At 33.0% G+C, this 23,435-nt stretch overlaps 3 protein-coding genes, 1 long non-coding RNA gene and 1 other non-coding gene across 7 annotated transcripts; 3 read left to right on the top strand and 2 right to left on the bottom strand.

Annotated features, from left to right (window-relative positions):
* Positions 1 to 2,117: 2,117 nt before the first annotated feature.
* LOC129873470 (uncharacterized) lies at positions 2,118 to 5,367 on the top strand. Of its 3 annotated transcripts, XR_008762722.1 has the most exons (3): positions 2,208 to 2,608; positions 3,152 to 4,340; positions 5,132 to 5,367. XR_008762722.1 is itself a non-coding variant. In XM_055948571.1 (2 exons), exons 1-2 carry the CDS (start codon positions 2,543 to 2,545, stop codon positions 4,250 to 4,252), a joined length of 1,164 nt encoding a protein of 387 aa, XP_055804546.1. In that variant the 5' UTR covers positions 2,118 to 2,542; the 3' UTR covers positions 4,253 to 4,604. The 3 variants fall into 3 exon arrangements, 2 of the variants coding, with proteins under 2 accessions (XP_055804546.1, XP_055804545.1); XM_055948571.1 differs by lacking the exon at positions 5,132 to 5,367 and having other exon boundaries at positions 2,118 to 2,608; positions 3,155 to 4,604; XM_055948570.1 differs by lacking the exon at positions 5,132 to 5,367 and having other exon boundaries at positions 3,152 to 4,604.
* Positions 5,368 to 6,140: 773 nt separating this feature from the next.
* On the bottom strand, positions 6,141 to 9,599 carry LOC129873333 (SUPPRESSOR OF GAMMA RESPONSE 1). The gene is made up of 6 exons (XM_055948410.1): positions 9,288 to 9,599; positions 8,485 to 8,617; positions 8,095 to 8,281; positions 7,316 to 7,812; positions 6,833 to 7,135; positions 6,141 to 6,741 (listed from the first exon to the last, which is right to left on the bottom strand). The coding sequence occupies exons 1-6, from the start codon at positions 9,293 to 9,295 to the stop codon at positions 6,688 to 6,690; spliced, it is 1,182 nt and encodes a 393-aa protein (XP_055804385.1). The 5' UTR covers positions 9,296 to 9,599; the 3' UTR covers positions 6,141 to 6,687.
* Positions 9,600 to 10,866: 1,267 nt separating this feature from the next.
* Positions 10,867 to 12,338, top strand: LOC129871964 (uncharacterized). The gene is made up of 3 exons (XR_008762363.1): positions 10,867 to 10,925; positions 11,463 to 11,540; positions 12,284 to 12,338. It is a non-coding gene; the product is annotated as an uncharacterized LOC129871964 (long non-coding RNA).
* A 2,722-nt stretch (positions 12,339 to 15,060) lies between these two features.
* On the top strand, positions 15,061 to 15,133 carry TRNAD-GUC (transfer RNA aspartic acid (anticodon GUC)). The gene has a single exon. It is a non-coding gene; the product is annotated as a tRNA-Asp (tRNA).
* Positions 15,134 to 15,811: 678 nt separating this feature from the next.
* Positions 15,812 to 20,353, bottom strand: LOC129873497 (serine/threonine-protein kinase STY13-like). Its single transcript, XM_055948605.1, has 6 exons — positions 19,754 to 20,353; positions 19,106 to 19,238; positions 18,795 to 18,990; positions 17,389 to 17,513; positions 17,131 to 17,289; positions 15,812 to 16,535 (listed from the first exon to the last, which is right to left on the bottom strand). The coding sequence occupies exons 1-6, from the start codon at positions 19,885 to 19,887 to the stop codon at positions 16,221 to 16,223; spliced, it is 1,062 nt and encodes a 353-aa protein (XP_055804580.1). The 5' UTR covers positions 19,888 to 20,353; the 3' UTR covers positions 15,812 to 16,220.
* Between the last annotated feature and the right edge of the window lie 3,082 nt (positions 20,354 to 23,435).

The following is a 23,435-nucleotide window of genomic DNA, read 5'->3' as shown; positions in this document are numbered from 1 at the left end:
AAGTAGGAAAATGTCAAAGTATATGACATTTGGCATAAAAATACTGGGTCATCTTACTCGATGACACACCTTAATAATCCCGTCTTTACTCCTAATTTATTTTGAATTTAAGTTATATATTGATGGTGCATGTATACGCTATTAGTGTTTGCTAATTTAGAATTTGAAGTTTATATAATTTTACGGTAGTCTTTACAAAACTTAGGTGTTCCCATTAATTGTCATTAGATTTTAACATGTTAATTATCATTTTTAGCATATTATTAACTAATATTTATCATGAATCTAATCAATTATAATTGCTTAATAAGTGATCTAATAGTGTACAAAAAATTTTATACTTAATTTTTTATACTTTCATGTTAATTATGTGAAATAGATTTGATTAATTAAAATAATTATTGCAGGAAATATTCTCTTGCTGGTTGTTTAATAGTAGTAGAGTATGCCTTTGAACTATTTGCCTCAATAATATCTTGTTCGAAACAAAAGCATACGTCTTATGATAAATGAATGTCATTTTTGTGGATGTCAATTGTATGTGTGACTCACTTAAAGTGGAGAAGTTGCTAACTTGTTATTTCACTAGTCTTGTGGCTATAAAATGGCCCTTCTCAGTGTAAAAATGAAAATACACAAAGATATAGCAATTTCCTCTCTTTCTAATTAATTTGCAAAGTTAATTTATTTTATAATATGTTATCAGCACGAGTCTTCATCGCTTTGAGCTATAAAAATATATTTTAAAAATATTAGACAAGTAAAAGTAAACAGAATGAATATTAAGGAAAGCATGGGAAAAAGTAGCTTTGTTAATTTGTTAAAATAGACAAATAAAATAAAGCATGTATTTTTAGTATAGATACCAAATAAAATGAAACAGAGTAATTGACAATTAAAATATCCTATTGAATTGACTGTGGGAATTACAATGCATATGCTAAACTGAACATTGTGTTCTTAGCCATTTGAGTGAATACAAACATTAATTTTGCTTGAGCTGAGCTGGAATTTTTGTACCTTGCTTTCTTTGTTTGTGAAACAATGCATATCCACTTTGGAGCATATGATTTTTTTTGAAGATAATTCTTGTTTATAACATATTATATGCATTAGGAATATCATTTAATACATGTCAACTTGATAGTTATTAGTGCTTAGGAAATGAAAGGAGAAGAGATCCTCCTCCCCATGTCAATAAAAAATAAATGATAATTAAGTAATCCCTAGGAATAAGTAATTAAAAAGCCTTTAAATTAACAAATGAAATTATGACTTGTTAATAAAACCACTTGTTATCCTAGTAATCAATGTCCACTTGTTTCCATGTCACTTATTACAAGAAACAACACCTCAAACTAATACTAGGCTTCAACTTCTACTAGACTTGGTCCAAGTCTCCAACCATTATTATTGACACATTTTTACTCCTTTTAATTTATTTTTTTGATAATTTAGAGCATTGATAGAAATGCAAGTAGGAGAAGAGAGTTTCAATATCTGCTTTGAAACTCCATCAATTTGAACTTGTACCGAGAAGTTTTTATATTAAGAATAAATCGCTCACAATCAAAAGAAATTTTATATTCATGATTCAAATTCAAAGCTTTTAATTAAAAATAAATAAATAATATTACTTTATCATAACCTTTTGTGATTAAAGTCATACGTATATTTTAGTGATGCAATATGTTTATCTCTCTCATTTTTTTATTATTATTTTTTTCCACATGCATTCCCAATTTACATTTTAAAAAGAAGAAGAGTAAATGAGAATAATAAATTTGTACATAATATCTTTTTCATTAAATTCACATTTTCTTTTTTTCATTCCTAAAAAGAAAATTCAAAAAAAGTGGATAAATGGTACTTTGTAAATATCAGGAATATGCCATGGAGATCTCCCCACGCAAAATATTAATCTATTAAAATTCAATTTTGACTTAAAAAAAATAATGACGGAAGCAATCCTATCTGGAGTAGAATTTATATGATAGGATTAAGTTTTTAAATTAGGAATATTTGTTATTCTTTTTCCAGTTAGATCAGGATTTTTTTATTTTTTTTTAAAAAAAAACAGACATCATTTTTTTCCACCTGCATTATAGAATTTCCATAGGTGAACGAGGAGATACGCGACGGGGTGGGTGGGGGTGGGGGTGCATTGTGTATGTCTCTATATATAGTCATCTGTAGAAAGAGTGTTGAATTATACCAGAAAAGAAGAAGAACCCAACAAACGGCTATAATTTAGCGTCTTCTTAAGTAGAAAATCCAAAAAAAAAAAAAAAAAATTGGAAAATTACCTTCCCCTTCTCATTGATAATGGCAATTCCATTGCTGTAAATTTGGGAGGGAGGGGGTTGCTTTTTTTTTTTCCTTTAAACAATCTCTCTTTTGATAATTTGTTATCTTCTGAATTTTACAGAAGGTGATAAAAATTCTTGAAAAAGAGAGGAAAAAAATAAAAAATTGGAAGAAGCCAAAGTTTCATTGGCCATTTTAGGAGGAGGGTTTTGAATAAAATATCTTGGTAGTGCTCATGGTGTCTGATATTTATTACCCTTCAAAAAAGAGCGACGATTTATGTGAAGACGTTTGTGGCGAGGTACCTTTTTCCCCAATTGATTTTTTTTAATTTTTATATGCTCATTTGTTTGGAATTTTGGCAAATATCGTTTTTTTCGTTTTGGGTTTCTGGGGAATAATGAAATATGTATTTTTTTCATTCTGGTATTGACATGAATTGCATGTAAACCCTAAAATCTTGAATTGGGGTGATGTGGGGTTGCTCCCAATGAGCATTTTTTTTATTGAAAATATGCAATTTGGTTGTTTTTTCATATCTGTATTGTTATGAGCTTCTGGAAATTTATGGGTGTGTTGTAGTTTTGGGAAAATCCATGATTTTAGTTATCCATTTGCATATTATCTAAATTGATGGAAGCTTCAAATTCTATTGGTTCTCAGAAGTGGCTAAAAAGTTTTGAAACCAAAAATTAATATGTTGTTCTCCCTTTGGAAGATATTTGGGAAATTTGTTATTATCTGTAATTCGTGGTTCAATAAACTTATGTGTGAATATTTGATTGTTTCAAAGGTTTGCTGCTATTTGCATCTTGTTAAAGTTGTTAATGTTTTTGATATGCAGCAGTCTACCCCTGGAATAGTAAGCATGTCAAGACTACGGTGTATGCTTGGAGGATTGGATTTAAAGGCTATTGTCTTTTTGGTTGTTTTTGTGCCAATGTGTATAGTTGGTATATACTTTCATGGACAGAAGATTACCTACTTCCTACGCCCAATATGGCAATCTCCTCCGAAGCCCTTTATTGAAGTTACCCACTATTATCATGAGAATGTCTCAATGGAGAACCTTTGCAAGCAACATGGATGGGGAATTCGTGAATATCCTAGGCGTGTCTATGATGCTGTTTTGTTTAGTAATGAAGTGGACATGCTTACTATCAGATGGAAAGAATTGTATCCTTACATCACGCAGTTTGTTCTTCTTGAGTCAAACTCCACGTTTACTGGATTGCCCAAGCCATTTACTTTTGCTATTAATCGGGACCAATTTAAGTTTGTTGAACCTCGATTGACTTATGGAACCATTGGAGGAAGATTCAGAAAAGGTGAAAATCCGTTTGTTGAAGAGGCATATCAGAGAGTAGCACTCGACCAGCTTTTGAGAATAGCTGGAATAGAGGATGATGATTTGCTGATAATGTCCGATGTTGATGAAATTCCTAGCAGGCACACCATCAATCTGTTAAGATGGTGTGACGACATTCCTCCAATTCTTCACCTTCATTTTAGGAATTACTTGTACTCTTTTGAATTTGAGCTTAAGCACAGAAGTTGGAGAGCTTCAGTCCACAGGTATCAGAGTGGCAAGACTCGATACGTACACTATCGTCAGACTGATTACCTTTTGGCGGATTCAGGTTGGCATTGTAGCTTTTGTTTTCGCCACATCTCTGACTTCATATTCAAAATGAAAGCTTACAGCCACACTGATAGAGTGAGGTTCTTGCATTATTTGAACCCTCGAAGAATACAAGATATCATTTGTCAAGGGGCTGATTTATACGACATGCTTCCTGAGGAGTACACATTCAAGGATATCATTGGTAACATGGGACCTACACCTCATTCTTACTCAGCCGTGCATCTTCCTGCGCATCTGCTGGATAATCCCGAGAAGTATAAGTATCTCTTGCCTGGGAACTGCAAAAGAGAAAGTGGCTAAGTTGTTACCACAAAGTTGGGTGCATTTTCGTAACATAGGAGGTGTTCATGTGCCGATTTTATGTTGCACCATGAGGGACTCTTATCAGGTAAATTGATGATGGTCGTGTGGCAGTGCTATATACAGTTAAACCTTATATGCAACAAACTGTAGGTAAAAAAGTATTCCGGGAAGCGGCCGGGTGAATATTGTCTTTTTGGGTTCATTTGAGGTATCAATACATTCATTTGCCAAGTAAAAAATTAATATAGGGTTTATGTGAAATCTTGGGTAAACTTGAGTGTTTCCTCTTTGTATTGCATAACCCTGAGATAGGACTCTTTGAATGACAATGCTCTTTTTGATTGTAGAATTGATTTTCTTATTCGTTTGCTCCTGTTAGAACATTTATATCCAATTTATAATTCTTGTTTTCCCAAATTTGTTGCATAGAAAGGCATGTGGAAAAGAATTGAGCTCAGCTAGAAGCCAAGTTATTGTGGTTTTTGAGATTTTGTAAGGTTTAATAGTTTCATATCAGGAAAAGGTATAAGTACGCCCAACCTATGACCGACTTTGAAACAAATGCATGTTTAGTTAGCCATGTTAATTGAGCAAGTGGTTCCAGTCACTCAGAGCAAAAGATATGCTGGTAAAAGTGAATATGTTTTTGGGTAGTGCATTTGGGACGGTTTGAGTTTCTTGTTGGTAAATTGGTATTTATGCAGTTTGATTCCTATGAAACAGTTGTTAGTTTTATAGGTTGTATATCTTCTTGCAGACAAATGCCCCATTTCCATTTGTCAAACAATTGTTTCCATGTTCAAAATTTCTGAAGCAAGTAGTCAATTTCTTTCTAAGATTGAAGCAAGTGTTGATATACTTTTTTTTTCCCTCTAGTTTTTGCAGGAATTGAATTTCATCCTTGAATCAAGAAGTCATTTTCTGCCTTTGCCTTTTTAAGATGAAAACTTTGATATTGTTGTTCACTACTTAATCAAGATGTTTCTTTCACCTCAAAGGTGACTCATGACAGTAACTTTTTTCTTTAACCACAAATGTGACTCATGGCAGTACTTTTTTTTGAACTATGTGAAGTTATCTTCCAAACTTGAATTAACAAGTAATTAATCATACCCCTTGTTTTAGATTGTATATGAAGCCTGAAGTTCTCTGGAAGGCTTTTTTGTCAATACCAAATATCACCACTTCTGAACTTTGTAGTACAAGAATTCTATACACCCAACATAATTCATCTGACAAACATGGTGAGAGACTTAAATATGTATTATTATTATTATGCATGCTTAAACGTATAGATGCAAAGCAATCCATATAAAAGAAGTAAGGGTCATTTGCCAGGATATATAAGAATAATGTTAAATAAAGTGTATTAGCTATGCTTGCATTATTTATGCTTAGATTATTTCTTATGCATTGTTTGGTTTGGTATATTAAAAATAACATGCATTGCATAAATTTTTTTTAAAAAAATAGTTATTTACAAAAATACCTCCACAAATATGGCGGAAAGATGTAAAAAAATAAATTTTGAAGGACAATTGAATATTTAATCATGCTAATGCATGTATTAAAACCACTGGCATTACTAATACAGTGGAAAATTGGCAATACACAATAGAGTATATAACTAATACAAAGTGTGAACAAGGTACTACTAATGCACGCATTATTTCTTCTGAAACACTCTACCGAACGACCCTACCAGACCCTTGTGATCTGGTCCGTGCATACTGCCACCCATCTGTTGTCAAAACAGTAAAAAATTGTAGCTTGAATCTCTGCCCTTCATGGAAAAAAGCACGAACTTGGGAGCATATACTCCAATAATGTAAAAAAAAAATCACCTATACAAAATTAGCAAAAACACAAGCATTTACCTTAAAAAAAATCCTGATGTCTTACATATCACAATGCATGGAATCAGACACAACGAAAGAGGCATTAGAAAGAAATAGAATCCACACTTCTAGTAAAAATAAATTAGTACAAGCTAGAAACTTTCCAATGTATTTGAGGGTCAGAACATGCTGAACAGAACACAAAGGATATAAGAAAGTCTTAACATGAGATATCAGAACATTAAATCAAAATTTGAGCCAATTCAGTAAGCTAAGCTTTAAAAGTTCCAACTCCGAAATACTGATCCTTGGTAGATTATAGTAGGTTCTTGCAACAACTCCTTCAACTCGTATATCTTCCAGCATTGTAGATATAACAACCAATATTTCTGTTTTTTCTTTTCTTCTGGGGCTGTAGGACTGGTGGGAAAATGAACATTTTTTTTTATAAGGATATGCTGAAACCACAAAAACTGAAATTGAAGAAAGATTCCTGTAGCCTTTCAAGAGCACAATCTTGTTGAAATATATTATCCATCCCAGAATGCATAACGCATTATCTCATTGCCATTAACAACAAAGTATTTGTCATCTCTATAGTCGGTCCAACCAGCTAAAGATATTCTCTTGAGAACCAAACGGCAAATCCTGTTAGAACACAACATCAGATTCAACTATAACTGCTATTATGCATATAAAACAAAAATATCATTAGCAACTCCAAGGATGGGAAACTTACCGCAAGTTGGAAGTCTGGAGGAGTATCCAATTCCAAGTTATCCAACTCTGAAATTCCACAGGTTGTGTTACCATTTCCTTGTGGTAAATGGCAAGTGTTATGAGTGTAGTACGCAGAAGGGCCAGGATTAGGTCCAAAACAATCAAGAAATGAATAATCATTATGTTCATCACACAACAGAGAATTATCAGCATCATATGCATCAGGTGCTTGTGATTCTCCAGCCAAGCATGGGGAGTACTCCATTTCACACTTAATTTTAACATCACAAGGCTGCCCTGGTTCTTTGGCAAGTTCCACTTCCTAAACAGCAAAACGAATATCAGTGTTTGGAAAAGTTCTGGCAAAATGCATATATATAGTAGGTAATAGAATTACTTGAAATATGTATTCGTGATCGTGAGTCAAATTCATGCAATTTTGCAAACAGAAATAATGTACAAAATAGTCAATGATGCAACTGCATCATCAAATTGTTTCTACCTGATCAGGTGAGAAGGGTAAAGAGTCATCCACAATATCATTATAGGAAGGTGTTTCCCCATCTCGAGGGGGATTGGGTGTAACTGTCTTTGGAGTTGTAGGCCCAGTTTGATTCGCTCCCACACTGGCTTCTTCATTGTCACAAGAATCATTTGCCTTGGCGGATTGCTTCTGCTGCTGGTAAAAGATTTTTGAAACCACATATTCACCTTCTTTTTCATCTTCATCAGGGCCCAGATGGTACTGATGCATTACCCAATTAGTCTTTTCCTGCTTCGACCCCTTCTTAGTAGTTTGATAGAGAACCATGACCTTCTTACATCCTCTTTGGAGCCCATTCTCCATAACAACCTTGGTCTTTCCTGTCTTGTGCCAGCGGACATGTTCTTTCATCAAATTATTTTCATCATGAATCTTTCTACGCTTCCGTTTACCAGTTGCATATGCATTAGTAATGCGATAAAAGAAGTGAATGCTACTTCCATCCTTTTTGGCACCTGAAACAAAATAAGAGATTGAGGAATGAAAATCTGCCATAACATATTGATGATTGTCAGGTTTCAACTGGAAAAATGGAAAGATGAAAACCAACGCCCTAAATTTCGGAATGAGCAACTTGTTACAACAACCAACTTTTGCTACATTTTCATTTAAAAAGGTAAAAGCATCCGCCGTTCCTGAAATAGCCTTCCATCTGTTTATTTCCCCAGCATAGTGTATTGACTTGATTAATGCAGTTAAGAGCAAAAGCATATTGAAGAATTGGCTGTGTTACAAACCAGGAAGATTTTCAGGATGGGTATAGCAAATTCCTTCGTTAACCTCAAGGGTCGGGATGAACTCATCAATGAATTTGTGTTGCTCAGAATTCCCCATCCCGCACTTTGCTTCTAAATGCTCCACGAGCTCTGCATCAGATGGATCAAATTTCACACCAACAGGTAGACCAGGCCATTCATGAGAAACCTGAATCAGAAAGCAGCAAAATATTGAAGCAAGGCTTTGAGCAACTAATTTATAATACAACTATTTGTTGGCCTAATCTTGAACCAGGGGAAAAAAGAATTTTCTTTACCAGAGAAATTTTCAACTAGACTCAACAGTTTGACAGAGCTGTTAAGAAAACTATAAGAGGTGAGTAAATTATGCATGGACACTTATCAGCTTACATCATTGTTATCAATACAGTAATTGCAGTTTGGGCATTGCCTCTTTGCCCCGCAATCTTTGATTTGATGTGCAGCAGGGACATTAGCATTTTTAACTTTACTCGCAAGTCCTCTGCCATCAATAAGCCAAGATCTGGATCAATAAAAAGGAAACAGATTAGACCTATCAAAAACTTTCCATGCACCCTTAAAGGAAAGATTTTTACCGATTAACATATTACATAATTACAACAACAATAATATACCCGGTGTAATTCCACAAGTGTGGTTTGGAATACTTAACAATTAACGATAAGTTCACTAAACACTCTGGATAAATTCAATAATTCATCAGTTTTCACTAACTTATTGAACAGGTAAACAAACAAATTTCAACATGATGTAATGATATGACTCATCACAAGCAAAATTTGAACCCTCAATCCAGCAAGGGGAAGAAAATATTGGGCAGATGATTAAGAACATGAGACCATCAAACACAAAAAGCGCTCTGAATTTTTTTTCAAGTATGTTAAACAATCTGATGAAGAATAACTCAAATGCCTTTCACATTCCAAAACTAAGAATAAATCAAAACCCAGATAACCCAAAATCCTTAATGAACTACAGTACCTATTCAGCATTATCCCCAGGAGCAAACACAAATCTTACAACGGAAGCTACCGAAAAGATAGAAAATAAATTCTAGCATTCTTTAAAGATTCAATTTTTAGACCATCTTTGATCATACCGAATAAAAGCCAGATCATTTTTTTTCCTAAAAACACGAACTTTAAAGTTTCATTACAAAAATTCATCCTCACCTTCCCATATGGATCGATAAAATTACAAGATTTTTCAATAAAATTCGCTTAATCTGAGTTTCAATGCATCTATTAAACACATTCGAAGAAAGAGAAACTCTGGTTTTATGGTGCCTCAACTTTGCCCCCTTTCTCCACTGGACTAAGCAAGCTGGACTGTAGGAGTGTGAATGAGCGGGAAATTTTATCTTCTGAGGTTTGGAATCCGAGCCTCAGGTCCGGATGAGCATTACGTTCAACGATGTTTCCGAACCAAAGGTTTGAGGTGGGGCCCACTGTTGACCGAACCTAGGGTCTTGCGAGTGACTTAGCTTTGGAAGTGAGATGTCCTCCTAGAAAAATGGGTAATGATGTTAAAACGGTAAATTTATCTGACCCGAATTCCTTGCTCCCCAAGCTATAAATGGAAATGTTTTTATGTTCTCTGATTTTGTCTTTTCTGAAATATTTCAATTTCATAGTATTAATAGGGAAATCGTATTATTAATATACAATAATGATTGATGCGTCAAAACTATGAAACAATAATACTATTTTTTTTGTTTTAATTTAGTGGTATGGAGTTGATGCAGATAATAAAATTTTTTAAATCTTATGATTTTAAACTAAATATATTATTAAATATTTTAAAATGACATTTAATCTTGTGATATTGAACGAGAATTTTTATTTTACGAGTTGTATAACCAACATTAGTTGTGTGAGACTATTTTATTTCTTGACAAGTGGACACTTGCTTGTTTCAAATGAAGAGCTTGCGAGCTAGGTAAATTTTCATTTACATACTCCTTCTATCTCAATTTATTTGATATCCTTTTTATTTTAGTCATCCCAAAAAAATATCATCTTACTATGATTAGAAATAAGGAAAAGTTATATAAATACATAACTTATTTTATCATATTCTTTAAAATTTTCTACCATTTTAAAAAATTACAAAAATCTCTACTCTCTCGTATTCTCTAATATATCACTTTACGTACCTGATATATCAGGACGTACATGATGCATCCGAAAGTGACCAAAAAGAAAGAATTTTGGGTAATTTTTAAAAGAGTAAGGATAGAATGTAATTGGGAAGAATCAATATGGGATTTAGGTAAAATTTACTAGGAATAATTTAATTTTAAAATTCTTTTTTTATCCTTAATGAAATGATTTGAAATCACACAAATATTTAAGGATTGTTTAGACCACAAATTTTAAAATTTTTCATTTTTTTCTTAAATATTGTCCCAAATCAAACGATGCGACATAAAATGGGACTGACAGAGTACTATTTCCCCCCTCTTTCTTTGTTATTTCATCTACTTAAATGTTATTATCAAGATATTGTAACGACCCATTAGGTCGTTTTGAGTACTAGGGCTTTTTATTTCATAAAAAACTCATTCTGTAAATTTTTAATGGATATTTTGGACTATTCGATAACTATGTTTATTTAATTGAAGGGTGAATTTAGAGAACTTATTTAATTAATGGGGTAAAGTGGTAATATATTTAATACCATGTACCACTTATTCCATATTTATTAAAATAGTTAGTAATCCTATCCCTTTTAGTACTTAATTGATTAGAAAAGAGAAAAAAAAGAGAAAAGGAACCAAGCGAGAACACTTACCTGCGGCGGACGATTAGGTAAGCATTACCTCTATTTCGAAATTGGTTAGCAGTAATTATGGTATGTATATGTGATAAGAGGTAGTAGTATATTAATACGAATTAAAGAGTGGAGGGTGAGTTTTGGAACGTGACAGTAATTAATGTTAAGGGTTTAGGTTTTGGTAGGGACAAAGTTTGAAGTTTTTTTTATTAACTAATGATTATTAAATGATAAAAAGGTATAAGTGGGTAATGATGTGCTAGTGCTGCATACTGTTAACTCATAAATGGATACCATTGGTTTTTGATTGTGGTTCCGATATTTGAAATTTATTTCAGGTTATCACATTATAATTCAAGTTCTGATATATTAAAATAGATAATTAAATAATAGGCATTATATTATATGAATACCATTAGACTTATGATATTAGATGAATTGAGGCTTAACCTTAGGCTTGAGTTTTAGGGAATTGATTATAGAGTTGGGTGAGTTGGTGGGCCTAGGTTAAATATACATATAATATGGGTCTCTACGGACTCGCTTGCTTACGAATATTATTTACTTGATAGATTGGAAACATTCCAAGGCGTCGAAGAAAGAAAAAGCATTGGTAAATTAACTTGTTTGGCTTCGGCTCTCTGGTTGAGGTAGGTTATGATTTATTCTATATCATAGATAGACTTTTAATAGCGATTGATAGTTATTGAGTAATGTGTGAAGTTTACTATGCATTTAATTGTTGTGGTTTGGATGGTTGGTATGTTGTTGTGATTGGTCTGAAATCCCAAGACCGTGAAATCCATAATCTTGAACTTGCCATATCAAAAATGGTGTCTTGAATAAAGAAGGCTCGATGAAATATTGTTAATGAAGTGGAATTTAATAATAAAGAATGATAAATTAATTATATTTGGATCGGGTGTCACGAACCGACACGGTATGTTTGGATCGAGTGTCACATTCCAGCACGGTATGTTTGGATCGAGTGTCACATTCCGACACAGTATATTTGGATCGGGTGTTACGTTCCGACACGGTATATTTGGATCAGGTATCACGTAACGGCAAGGTAACATTAAAGGAAAATAAATTAAAATGATTTAGTGCTACCCAATCTCCAATAACTCATTTCCCAGAAGGGCGTGATGTAGAGGCTTGAGTCCTCGTGTGTGATCTTAATATTGTTGATTGGTTATGTAATTGTTCACTGTGTTTTCACTTGATCTTGATCTTGTTGATTGTCACATGTTAAGTGTTATGGTTGATTTTCCGCTATTACTTTATGCATATTGGTTTCTATTTTGAGTCGGTCGATGATGCCTACTCAGTACATGTTGTCCCGTACTGACCCCTATTTGTATTTTTTTTTGTTTTATTTTGTGGAGTGTAGCGAGTGTTCCATCGACTTCCACTCGACCTCAGCGTTAGCCAGTGTCCAGCACATCAAGTTACAGGGTGAGCTATTCATTCTAGCTCGTACTGAATTTTCTCGGATATGGCATATTGTCCTTAGTTTTCGAACACATTAAGTTATTTATTTATTATGGTGTTTGATATTTTCAGACTTAGTATTTTAGAATTAGATGTCCTTGAAGTGATGACTTTCAGGTTTTTGGAAGACGTATCTAATAGACGTTAGTGATTTTATTATCTCTTACTCTCATAAATTGAACTTCTGCGTTATTGTCATATTTTATAAGTTGGGGTTTGTATCGTTGGTTCTCCACCTAGAAGGTTAAGTGTGGGTGCCACTCATGCCCCATTTTGGATCGTAACGGATATAGTAGGATGTTATGTTAATTTCCATGTTATTATATGATATTTCGTATTTTTGTTGTCATGAATTCATTATTATTAGGACGAGTATCTATTGTAAACAGTATTTTTACTTCTGAATTAGAGATAAATTATGTGTACATATTTTACTTTTTCCAGATTTCTTTTTATGGAACTACTTTGGATATATTATTATGTTTGGGTACAATGTTACGTTGGTTGAGCGTAAAGTTCAGACAGTTGCAAGGTTGTAATTAATATTCATATATCACCATGTTTTAAAAGAAAAAAAGAACTTTCTTGCAGTGTATAGTTGCACTAACTAATCATTTTATTTTAATTTATTTGTTTTATTCTGATTTGGCATGAAGTTTTAAAAAAAAATATTTGAATTTTGTGGTTTAAAATTAAAAATATGTCAAATCATATATCAAAAATTTCTTTAATCTATTCTTTTAATCTTAAACATGTTATGTACAATATTAAAATTAAAGAGTTCTTTAAAAGTGAAAGAGATATTTTTTTTAAACATATTACTATTAAAAATATTAAGACAAAGAATTATTTTTTTAAAAAAAAGATGTAATATTCAGCACATTATAAAATCTCACTTGAATTTTTTTGAGAAACTTCCTGGTTTCGGGTTACAAGAAATTCCAACAGTAGAATGTTTTTGTTCCTGTCGATGTTTGACACGTGGAATCATCACCAATATTATCAGTATCTATTTGCTAAATACTTCCTAGTTCCTACAAAATGATGGAAGACAGGTTTTGTATATTTAAATGAGGCTGGTATATGATTTAATTATTTTTTTTATATTGGTTCAACCCTTGGGTTTCTTAGAATTTATTAAAATTTTGAATTTTTGGGTTTAATTCACTATTTGTTGTGTTTTTAATTCACTATACGTTGGTCAGCATTATTTATACTCTACAAAATTAGTGAGTAATGTGTTGGGCGTCAGGGGTCATGTGAATCCATGTTTTTCTCCCGAGATCATATATAGTAGTATTATATTTTTAAAAAAATATTAAAATATATATGTGTGAATCCATATTCGGAATATCATATAATGCGATGAAAATTGAATGCACCTCTCTAAATAATGTTAGAAATTTAAAATCTTATATCTATCTTGTTTTATTTTTTTTTATAAAATCAGGCAACACCTTTCTCAAAATCCTAAATACGCCCTTGTTAGGCGTGTGTGACTAAAATTCCAAATGTAAAGTAGGATAAAAAAGTTACTTAATTATAAGGAATTGAATGCTCTTAATGGTGGCCCTCGGAAGAAAAATGTATGGAGTTGATTCAAACCAGACAATATTACAATATGTTAAAAATACCCTTAGTTATTTTTGCGAGACTTGAGAAAATCTCCATTCTCACCCTTTTAATATTGGATTTTTTTTTCATAAGTAGTGCTATTAGTGCCCATTTTATTTTATTTTGCAAAATACAGCGAAATTTTAATTTTAATTTTTTTTTAGCAAAATATATAGTATCCGCGCACATACTAAATCTAATTCTAATTGAAATTGGACCCAATCCAATGTGTGGATAAAATATTTGATTGTAAGGGTATATTATATGTATATTTTCAAAGAGGAAGTCGATCAATGTATGTGTAACCAACTTTGTGATGGTTAATCTCCAACGAAACAACATTGATGGAAAATAATGGCTAGAGTTTTTAGATATACAAATACTCCCTCTGTCCCTATTTACTTGTCAATTATTTATTAATTTGATTTTTCTTTTTACTTGACAATTTTGACAAATCAAGAAAGAATAATTTTTTTCTTCCTATTATACCCTTAATTTATTAACATTGAGTTAATGTCTTTGAAAAATATAGTGAGTAAATGCGTTTAAAACTTTATCAATTAATAGGAATAAAATGATAAACTTACCATATCAATTATTGCTTTCTTAATAGGCGTGTCATGTCAAATTTTGATAAGTAAAAACGAATGGAGGGAGTATATGTGTAACTAGAATCATATTTTTTGAACTCACTAAAATCAAATACAATAAAACACTTATAAAAGGTCTCGAAAAAGCAAGAGGACTTTAATTTGCTTGATGCAAAAGTTAAACCAGCGCAAAGGCAAATGCTCTCCTCTTTAACATGTTCCTTGAAAGTTGAAAACTGATGCACACAGACTGTTTTATATTAATTGCCCACCCATTTTGTCAAACACCATTTCTTATTACTAGTATAATCCTTTTCGTACAATCACTAAACTTTTTCGAAAACATTCACTATCAGAAGTTTGTATTTTCACTCATAAAGGATGCTTAGCTTAAAGCGAAAGTGTACATTTTCTTACTTTTTAAGAATTAGATGGATAAAATTTCTTTTTTTGAGACTACTATATCAACCTAGTCGTTGTAGTATAGTGGTAAGTATTCCCGCCTGTCACGCGGGGGACCCCGGGTTCGATCCCCGGCAACGGCGTTTTTAATTTTAATTTTCCTTTTTGTGCCGTACGGCCGACAGGCGGGTTCCTGATTGTTTAAATAATTGCTTCCTTGGTCCTCCGAAATTTTGTTCCTATTGAGTAATTTCACTGTGTGGACCAAACATCATTAACTTTCACTCTCTGCCCAAAAGATCCAACACCTAATTATTTCTTGCCAACCTCTACTGTCCTTTTCCTTGAAATATCCATCAATCTTTTATTTTATTTTTTCGGTTAAAAATATAGGATTTTTAGTCATTGTTAAAAGGTGGTAAATGAACGGGTTGCATCAAATTTGGCCAGTCAAATCAATAAATGAGAGATAATTGTATCAACCAAAATGAATTGGATCAAGATGGATCAGGTTAACGAGCCATAACCTACTCTCTCCGCTTCTTTATTTTGTTAGTAATGGTATTTTTGTTAAATTATTACTACCTTTAAGTTCTTCAAAATTTCATATTTGTCAAATATATTATATTTTGACTCATTTTTACCCAATAGTTTGATGGATGGGTCATTTTGAGTCCAACTTAATGGGGAATTATAACCCAGCCTGTTTACACTCCACGACATGTTAGCAAGTTCCTAACTTACTGCAGGGAAGTGATAGATTAGTTCATTCTCAAATATAGGCGGAGTTGGCAAAGGAAGAGGTACAATATACGCAAGTATAAGTGCCAAAATGACAAGAGTCAATTGAAGTTTAACAAAAGATTGGAGTACAGATCTTTGGATGGACCTTATTTTTACAACTATAATATACATCACAGCAACCCAACTCCAGCATCTAGAAACTCCTCACAATTAAGTCAGAACACGTTCCCGCGTGTTAAACGAGTCTAGATCATGCATCTTCCTGCAGCAACTTCACCTTTGAATTACATGGCTGGTTTTACTATAGCAGCTAAATTTCTAAAGAGTACCTTTTTATCTTGTGTGGGGGCAGAGGAAGAAAGACCAAAAGCTAAGTTATCTAGTGACGACATATTATCTGTGGACTAAACATTTTGTGAGCTTACTAAAAGATAGCTGAACTTGGAGTGTATCTTCTAGGTAATTAACAAACTTTTCCCTTGGGGATCAGTAGCATTGGTTAAAACAGAAGAAGAATCCTCTTGGCTGATTCTCCATTGGTGTTTTAGGGGTCTCACCCGAGTCGTCATGCTTGGCCATTAAGGAACTGGTACCTGGAGACTCTGGTGGCAAGACATGATTCTCTGAAGTGAAAATCCTAGCTGGTATTACTGGTTCCGGTGGTGAAACTGAAGAGAGAAAATGTAGAAGCATCTGTATTATCTGAGAGAAGTTAGGACGAGTGTTTGGATCCTCTTTCCAACACGAAGTTACAATTACAGCCAAATCCTCTGGAAGATCATCTGCACTTGGTCTCACATTCTGCAAAACACAAGAGGTATAAACTTGGTTTAGCAAAACCAAACAGCTACTAATTGTTATACTAACTTTCTTGCTGGACAAAGTTAAGACCAGACATTGTTTTCCAATTGTGATAGAACCCAAGCATGGGCCCCAAGTTAATCTTTTTTATTTTATTTTCTGGTGATGCACGGTTCAGAACTCGGTGAATGATGGACCGACCCTCTACCATTTTCTTAAATATAGGCTTTCGTCGGCCAAATCCCTGGGACACTGGGTCCCAAGTTTCTGCATGGTAATTATCCACGTATTCGTGTTCTTCAGTCAAAAGTTAGGTTCTTTTAGACAAAAACAACTCTTTTTAAGTCTTCAATTGTGGGACAAACATTTGTAAATTAAAGTCCATTCAGCCAAAGTTGTACAAGTGTCCCAGTGGTCCAATTTAGTCTTTGATGTGCCCTTTGTAAAGGAGGCAGTGTGATGTGAACCTACTAAATGCTATCACATATTAACCTCTCTCATCCTTTTAGTTCAGGAAAACTATAATGATGATCTCAACAAAAGAATTATTGAGATAACTAGATGACAAAGACCAATAAGGAGAGAAGATATTTACCTTGAAAGCAGCTGCATAAGCAGCCTGCAAATTAGACATGCCCTCGAATGGTAATTTGTTATGTACGAGTTCCCACAGGACTATTGCAAAACTATAGGCATCAACTTTGTGATTATAATGCTTCTTCTCGCCATGTCTTAAAGTGACCGTGCTGTAGAGCTGCCACCAAAAGGAGAGTGATAAGTCAGTTGTAGAGCCATAGGACAAGAGAAAAGGTACGGAAAATATATTAATAAGCACAGGTGTTCAAGAATCAACCTCTGGAGCCATCCAGCGATAAGTTCCAGTTTCAGCAGTCATCATCTCTGTCAATGATTCTTCTCTTGCCAAACCAAAATCCGCAAGTTTGATAGTTTTATGGTCCGCTGTCAAAAGCAAGTTCTCTGGAAGTAAATGTAAACAGAACCCAAATCAGAAAAGGTTAGAAAGAAGAAAAAAAAATGATACTAACAACATTGTAATTTTTAAAGGAATAGCAATATCAATAAATGCTGTCAACACCGTCGATTAGCAGAGAAGACTTGTAAAGTTTGAAATCATTACTAAGCCTAGACAAGTATAAGTTACACTACTAGGCCAAAGAAGGACAACAATCATAATTGCTCAGACTTATTGTAATTTTGCATCTTCCTGATGCCTTTGTAATATAATTCAGAACTTCATCCAAAAAAAAAAATCTAAAAAATGTTATGCATCTCATTTTTGTAGTAAAAACTAATATGATCTAGACATTTTATTTAGGAACTCAAAGAAATTATTTTTCTAACCTTGGAAGAAGAAAACAAAAGAAAGTAAAATTTCAATTTTCTCGAAACACTTTATTAAAAAGGATGATAAGTAAGCATCTTCTTCTGCAGCACTTTCAGGGGAATTTATTCCAGTTAAAGTTTCTTATGTATTCAGCTGCTCCTACCGCCCGTGTGCTGGTAATATCGTCAAGAATCTAGTTCCTCAAGATGACACCAATGAGAGCATCTTAAGATTACTATCAATTATTCCCTTATCTGTTGTACTAACCCACAGACAAAAATAGGAATAGTGAATAGCAAAGCCAATGGAGGCTTGAAAAACAACTTTTCTTTGTTCTTATAAGCAGAACAGTTAGCAAAAGAAAGTGCACAACACGAAGCAGAGGACACAAGAAAGAATTTTAGTGCTTATTAGTGATCTGGAACCATATGCCATATGAAATTACTAAACCAGTAATGCTTTTACCATATAGGGGCTATTGAAGTGTGTAATCATCTCATCTAAAAGCTTAAGTTGTTATAGAGAGCAATCATATTCTAAACATGTCCTTTCACGTGCGGGCTTGATTCTTTTTTCATGGGCCAAGCACGTGGAAATTCTTTTTGATAAAGGGTGGCGGTGAGGTTCCATCCCAAGATCTTTGCCTGCTCTAGTACCAAATTGAAGCATGTGACCATCGAAACACATTACTAGAGATCAAGACCACATAAAGGTTAGAAGATCAGTGGCGATTTCAGACCAGATTGAAATGGATGAGGACCTCTATTCATGTCTCAACTTATTTGTTAAAATGAGCAGTTTGAGACATGGTTCACACTTTTGAGTGTGTCGAAAAGTCAACAAGCACCGCTTGTCAGTTGAATAGTCTGAATATAATAATAAATAAATAATCCAGAGAGAGATGTATTAGTTACCAGGTTTTAAGTCACGATGAATGATACCATGAGAGTGCAAGCACTCCATTGCACGAGCTATATCAAGGGCAAATCTAATTGCAACAGCAGTATCCAAGCACCTCGGCCTCATGTTCAGCAAGTATTTCCTCAGCGTCCCACCTAGAAGAAGTTCAGTTACAATGACCATGACAGGCTCCTTGCAAGCTCCTATGAACTGTAAATGAAAAATCAAATGAAAACCGATAACCAATGTCAGCAATTCAATTAGCTGTATTAACCGCTCATCAAATAGATCATATCCAAACGCAAGTTTGGGACTTAAAAGCAACCTTCACTAAGTTCTTGTGCTGAACTCTGGATAACATTGCAACCTCCCTTCCAAAACGAGACTCCCTCTTGGCGATCTCCTCGGGCGTCTCCCCTTTATGCACAATCTTTATCGCTACATTCTGGTTTTTGTATCTGAGAAGAACCAAACCAAGAAAGGTAATTAAAAGAGCACAAAACTGCACACTTTTAATACTTTTAGAAACATAGGCATTACTAATTTAACGAACTAGCCCATACTTTAAATCGCTCTTAACTTCAGAATTAAGGACAATATCTTGTAGCAAAACATTTTGGGGATTTTTTTCACAAATAGCTGGTCGAATTCACTGTTTACTTTCCGAGACGTATACATAGACACATTATAAATCAAACAGAAATTTTTAGTTTAAGCAGTTAGGAGCGGCTTATTCAGCTTAATTCTTCAAACATTTTCCTAAGATTAAACCATTGAACTACGTGAATTAAATCAAACAGTAATGCCATAGCAACGGAATCTAGCAGTATTAGTTCAAAATTCAAATAAAACAAACAGCACTTGCAAATCAGTACAACAAAAACAACAACATAGCCAGTGTGATCCCACAAGCGGAGACCGGCTCTTACAGATCAGTCAAAAACATAATTACTAGCAGAGAAAGTAAACTTACTTTCCCTCATACACCTTGGCATGAGCACCCTCTCCAATCTTAGGACCAACAAACAGAAGCTTCGGATCAATTAACCATTTCGCCTCCAAATTGAACTCTTCTTCTCCAGAGTAGAACCCATTAGCAGATCCCATTTCCCAGACCCCAAATACTCTCCCCTTATAATAACTTCAAGAATGAACTAGTAGCACATCTATTTGACTACCAAAATCGAAACACTTAACAACAATTCACCAAGCATTTGAAGCAAACCCATTACAAAAGCAAAAAGTTCAAAACTTTATGACCAAGAACCAGAAAACTTAGTGACCCACAAACCAGAAACGAATCTACAACATTCCTCTGTGTTTAGAACAACAGAAAAATGAACCCCACAAACAAGAAATTCCTGATGGTTCACTTGAAAAATCAAAAACAAACAGTTTACTAAGTAGTAGATCAGCTGGTTTGGTTGGTGGATCAATTGGGGCTAGAAGAAGAGGAAGAAAAAAAAGGAGAGAGATAAATAGGGTGAAGAGTGAGTAGAATAAGGAGAAAGATAGAGATAGATGTTAAGCAATTAGGAGACTTTAGTTAGTGGTAATACTTTTTATTTATAAGTTGCTCTGGTTCTTGATCTACAAAGAAAAAGAAGAAGGTGATGTGTATGATAAAAAAAAAATGTGGGGGCCGGGGGGCGTAGCGGTGCGTGGGTGTGAGTGGGGTTTGATTGGGGGAGGGGGGGATTTTTTTAACCTTTTGAATTATTTTGAGGAGACAATGGAAATTATTTAACAACAGAATGGAGACAAGGAAGGGTGGAATGGGAAAATAACAACATGCCATCGAAAAGGATATTATATTTATATTGAGATTTTAATTTAAAGATAAAAAAATTGGAATTGGCACATGGAAGATGGAAGAAGAAGAGGAAGCAGCAAGGACGATCCTCTTATTATTATTATTATTTTTTTTTGGTGAGATGGAATATTGAAAAAGAAAAAGAAAAGATTAGGGATCATTCGTTTGGAGTGCTTGGGAGAAAAATAATTTGAGCATAAAATTGTGTATAATCAAATTTAAATAAAAGATTATTAACTAGAGTGAGGTGATGATCAAGATGAAAAAATGAAACCAAACTTTAATAAAAGAAAAACACATAGTCTATCATATTTTACTTATAAATTCAACTTCAACTAATTTCAAAAGTAAAATAGCATTAACCCAATTTAGTAGCGGAGTTCTATTTATCATATAATAATAGTATGTAATTCAAGATAAAATGCAATAATAACACACTAATCATAAAGTATAAATTTGTCATCGTCTATCAATATAAGTTATGGTAAAATGATTGAGATCCTTTCATTTTAACTAGAGATTTTGAATTATAATCAATAAAAATAATTTTAAAATTTGTATTATTAATAATATTCTCTAAAAATTATGATTTTAAATTTTAATCAAATTTTAATATAAATATAAAGGAAAAGTTGTTCCTATCCTTTCTCAGTCCCAAGGAGTAGTACCAGAAAACAAGTGATGAAAATCAGGTACCACTACTAGTACGTATTCTATATTGTCCTAATATCTTTTATGGGTTTTAGTTGCATATAGTATAAATAACATTTTATGTTGATTCTCCCCTCAACCTTAATACAATCACTATTTACGTGTTTATTTTATATAAATTCAATCTATATTGGTTTAATGAAATGAAGTGGAAATATGAATAGAGTAATTATAGTTAAGTGCTAGAAATAAAATACCCATCTATTGATTGATATAAACATCTAATAAGAATAAAATTATCTACTCCTCGCACCTCCCACACCACTGATGGATTCAGGATTTCAATTTAGGGGGTTCAAAAAATATATAAAGTAAAGATGCGAAAATTACAGGATAACTAAAGAGAGTGTGGCTGTGAAAGATATTACCGATTTTAACCTACTAAATTTTAACTCGCCTAATCCTTTCGTGTTTAACATTTTTACTACTTTTTCCCGTTACATTGAGCCCTTTCTAAAATTTATCATGCTTTCTTTTTTCTTTCACTTTGCAATGTTCTATTTTTTCTCAATTAATGTCCTTTTTATCATATATTATCTTTGAAATCATAACTTTCTTCAAAAACAATTTTGGAATCTTTGTCAAGCACAAATAAAAATCTAATATTAATAAATAAATCAAATTGATTAGTCAAACACAAATTGTTAATATACAAAAATACTTTGATAAAAAGTACTTTTCATTATAACAATTTTTTGAACTTTAGTCAATCAAGTTATTAGTTTTGTTATTTTCGCTTTTAAACATATTTATTAATAGTACCCTTTGTTATTCCATATTATATCTTCATAAAATAATATAGAATTTTGCACATAATTATGCAAATATTGTTTATGAATTTTTTTTTAAAAAACAATCAAATGTTATGTTAATTAATTATCATCAAATTTCAACCCAATTTCCTATAAATTTTTGTGATATGGATATTAAAGGTTAACTGGCCCAAGTACGACATAATTATGAACCCCTAGACCACTTAGCTTAAGTTTCTTAATTGTGTTGACGGGGTTCATTTTATCATATATATTTATAAATATCGAATTTAATTTTATAAATACAGTGTAATTTTTTCAACGAGGAGGTTCGAGTGAATCCCCTCCCACCCACTTAGATCCGCCCCTGCCCCACACCCCTCCTACTCCACTCTTAATATCTACCCTATCCTCACACATCTCACCTTTATAATATGCTTATTATTGTGAGAGTTGAAATTTTCATCAAGTAAATATTGGGATTAGGACCAGGAGGTCACGGGTTCAAGCCTTGAAAACAGCCTCTGGCAGAAATGTAAGGTAAGGCTGCGTACAACAGACCCTTGTGATCGGGCCCTTCTCCGGACCCTGCGCATAGCGAAAGCTTAAGTGCATCGGGGCTGCACTTTTTTTAAATATTGGGATTGGGGCAGGGTAAAGTTCATTAGAGAAAGGTGAATTATTTTTTCTTTTCTTTTTATTTTTAACGGTTGAATAATTGATTTCATAAAAAGAAATATATATATATATATATTCATATTGCTTCAAACTATTTTAATAGGATAATAACCAAACAATGACTATATTAATGGATGTGTACAACATGCTGCTTTCAATCTAATGGCGTTACACTGTCTCGCTTTTTTTAAAATCTATTGGACGAAATCAACTTATTTAGAAGTCAAAAGTTTTGGACTTTTCTGCTTGCATTAAAATTTTAAGTAATTTTTATTCTTAAATACCAATATGCAGATCATATTTCCAATAGTTTAATTGCCTAAAATGCCTTCAAATTCTCCTGCTAAGATGTTATTTAGAGTAAGCACAAGGAGAAGAAGGTTGACTTTTAGTAAGGGTCAGACAGAGAACCATTTTGACAATAGCACAAAATGATAGATTATTGTTTGTTAGAAAAAACTTATTATTATTAAAATAAAAAAAAGAACAATTTGTTCAGACTAACACGCATATACCTACTATCTTTTTATGAAATTCAAGTACTCCCTCCGTTCAATACTATTTATTCACTATTGATTTTGCACAATTTTTAAGAAATTATAAATAAAAAAGTAATTTTATCATATCACTCTTTGAATATAATAAATATTGTGTTTAAAAAATATAATAAAGAAATGACTACTAATCAATGATAAGGTTAA

This window comes from Solanum dulcamara, chromosome 11, assembly GCF_947179165.1.
Source record: "Solanum dulcamara chromosome 11, daSolDulc1.2, whole genome shotgun sequence".
Classification (NCBI taxonomy): Eukaryota; Viridiplantae; Streptophyta; class Magnoliopsida; order Solanales; family Solanaceae; genus Solanum; species Solanum dulcamara.
The sequence above is the reverse complement of the archived record's forward strand: the minus strand, read 5'-3'. Positions and strand labels throughout refer to the sequence as shown.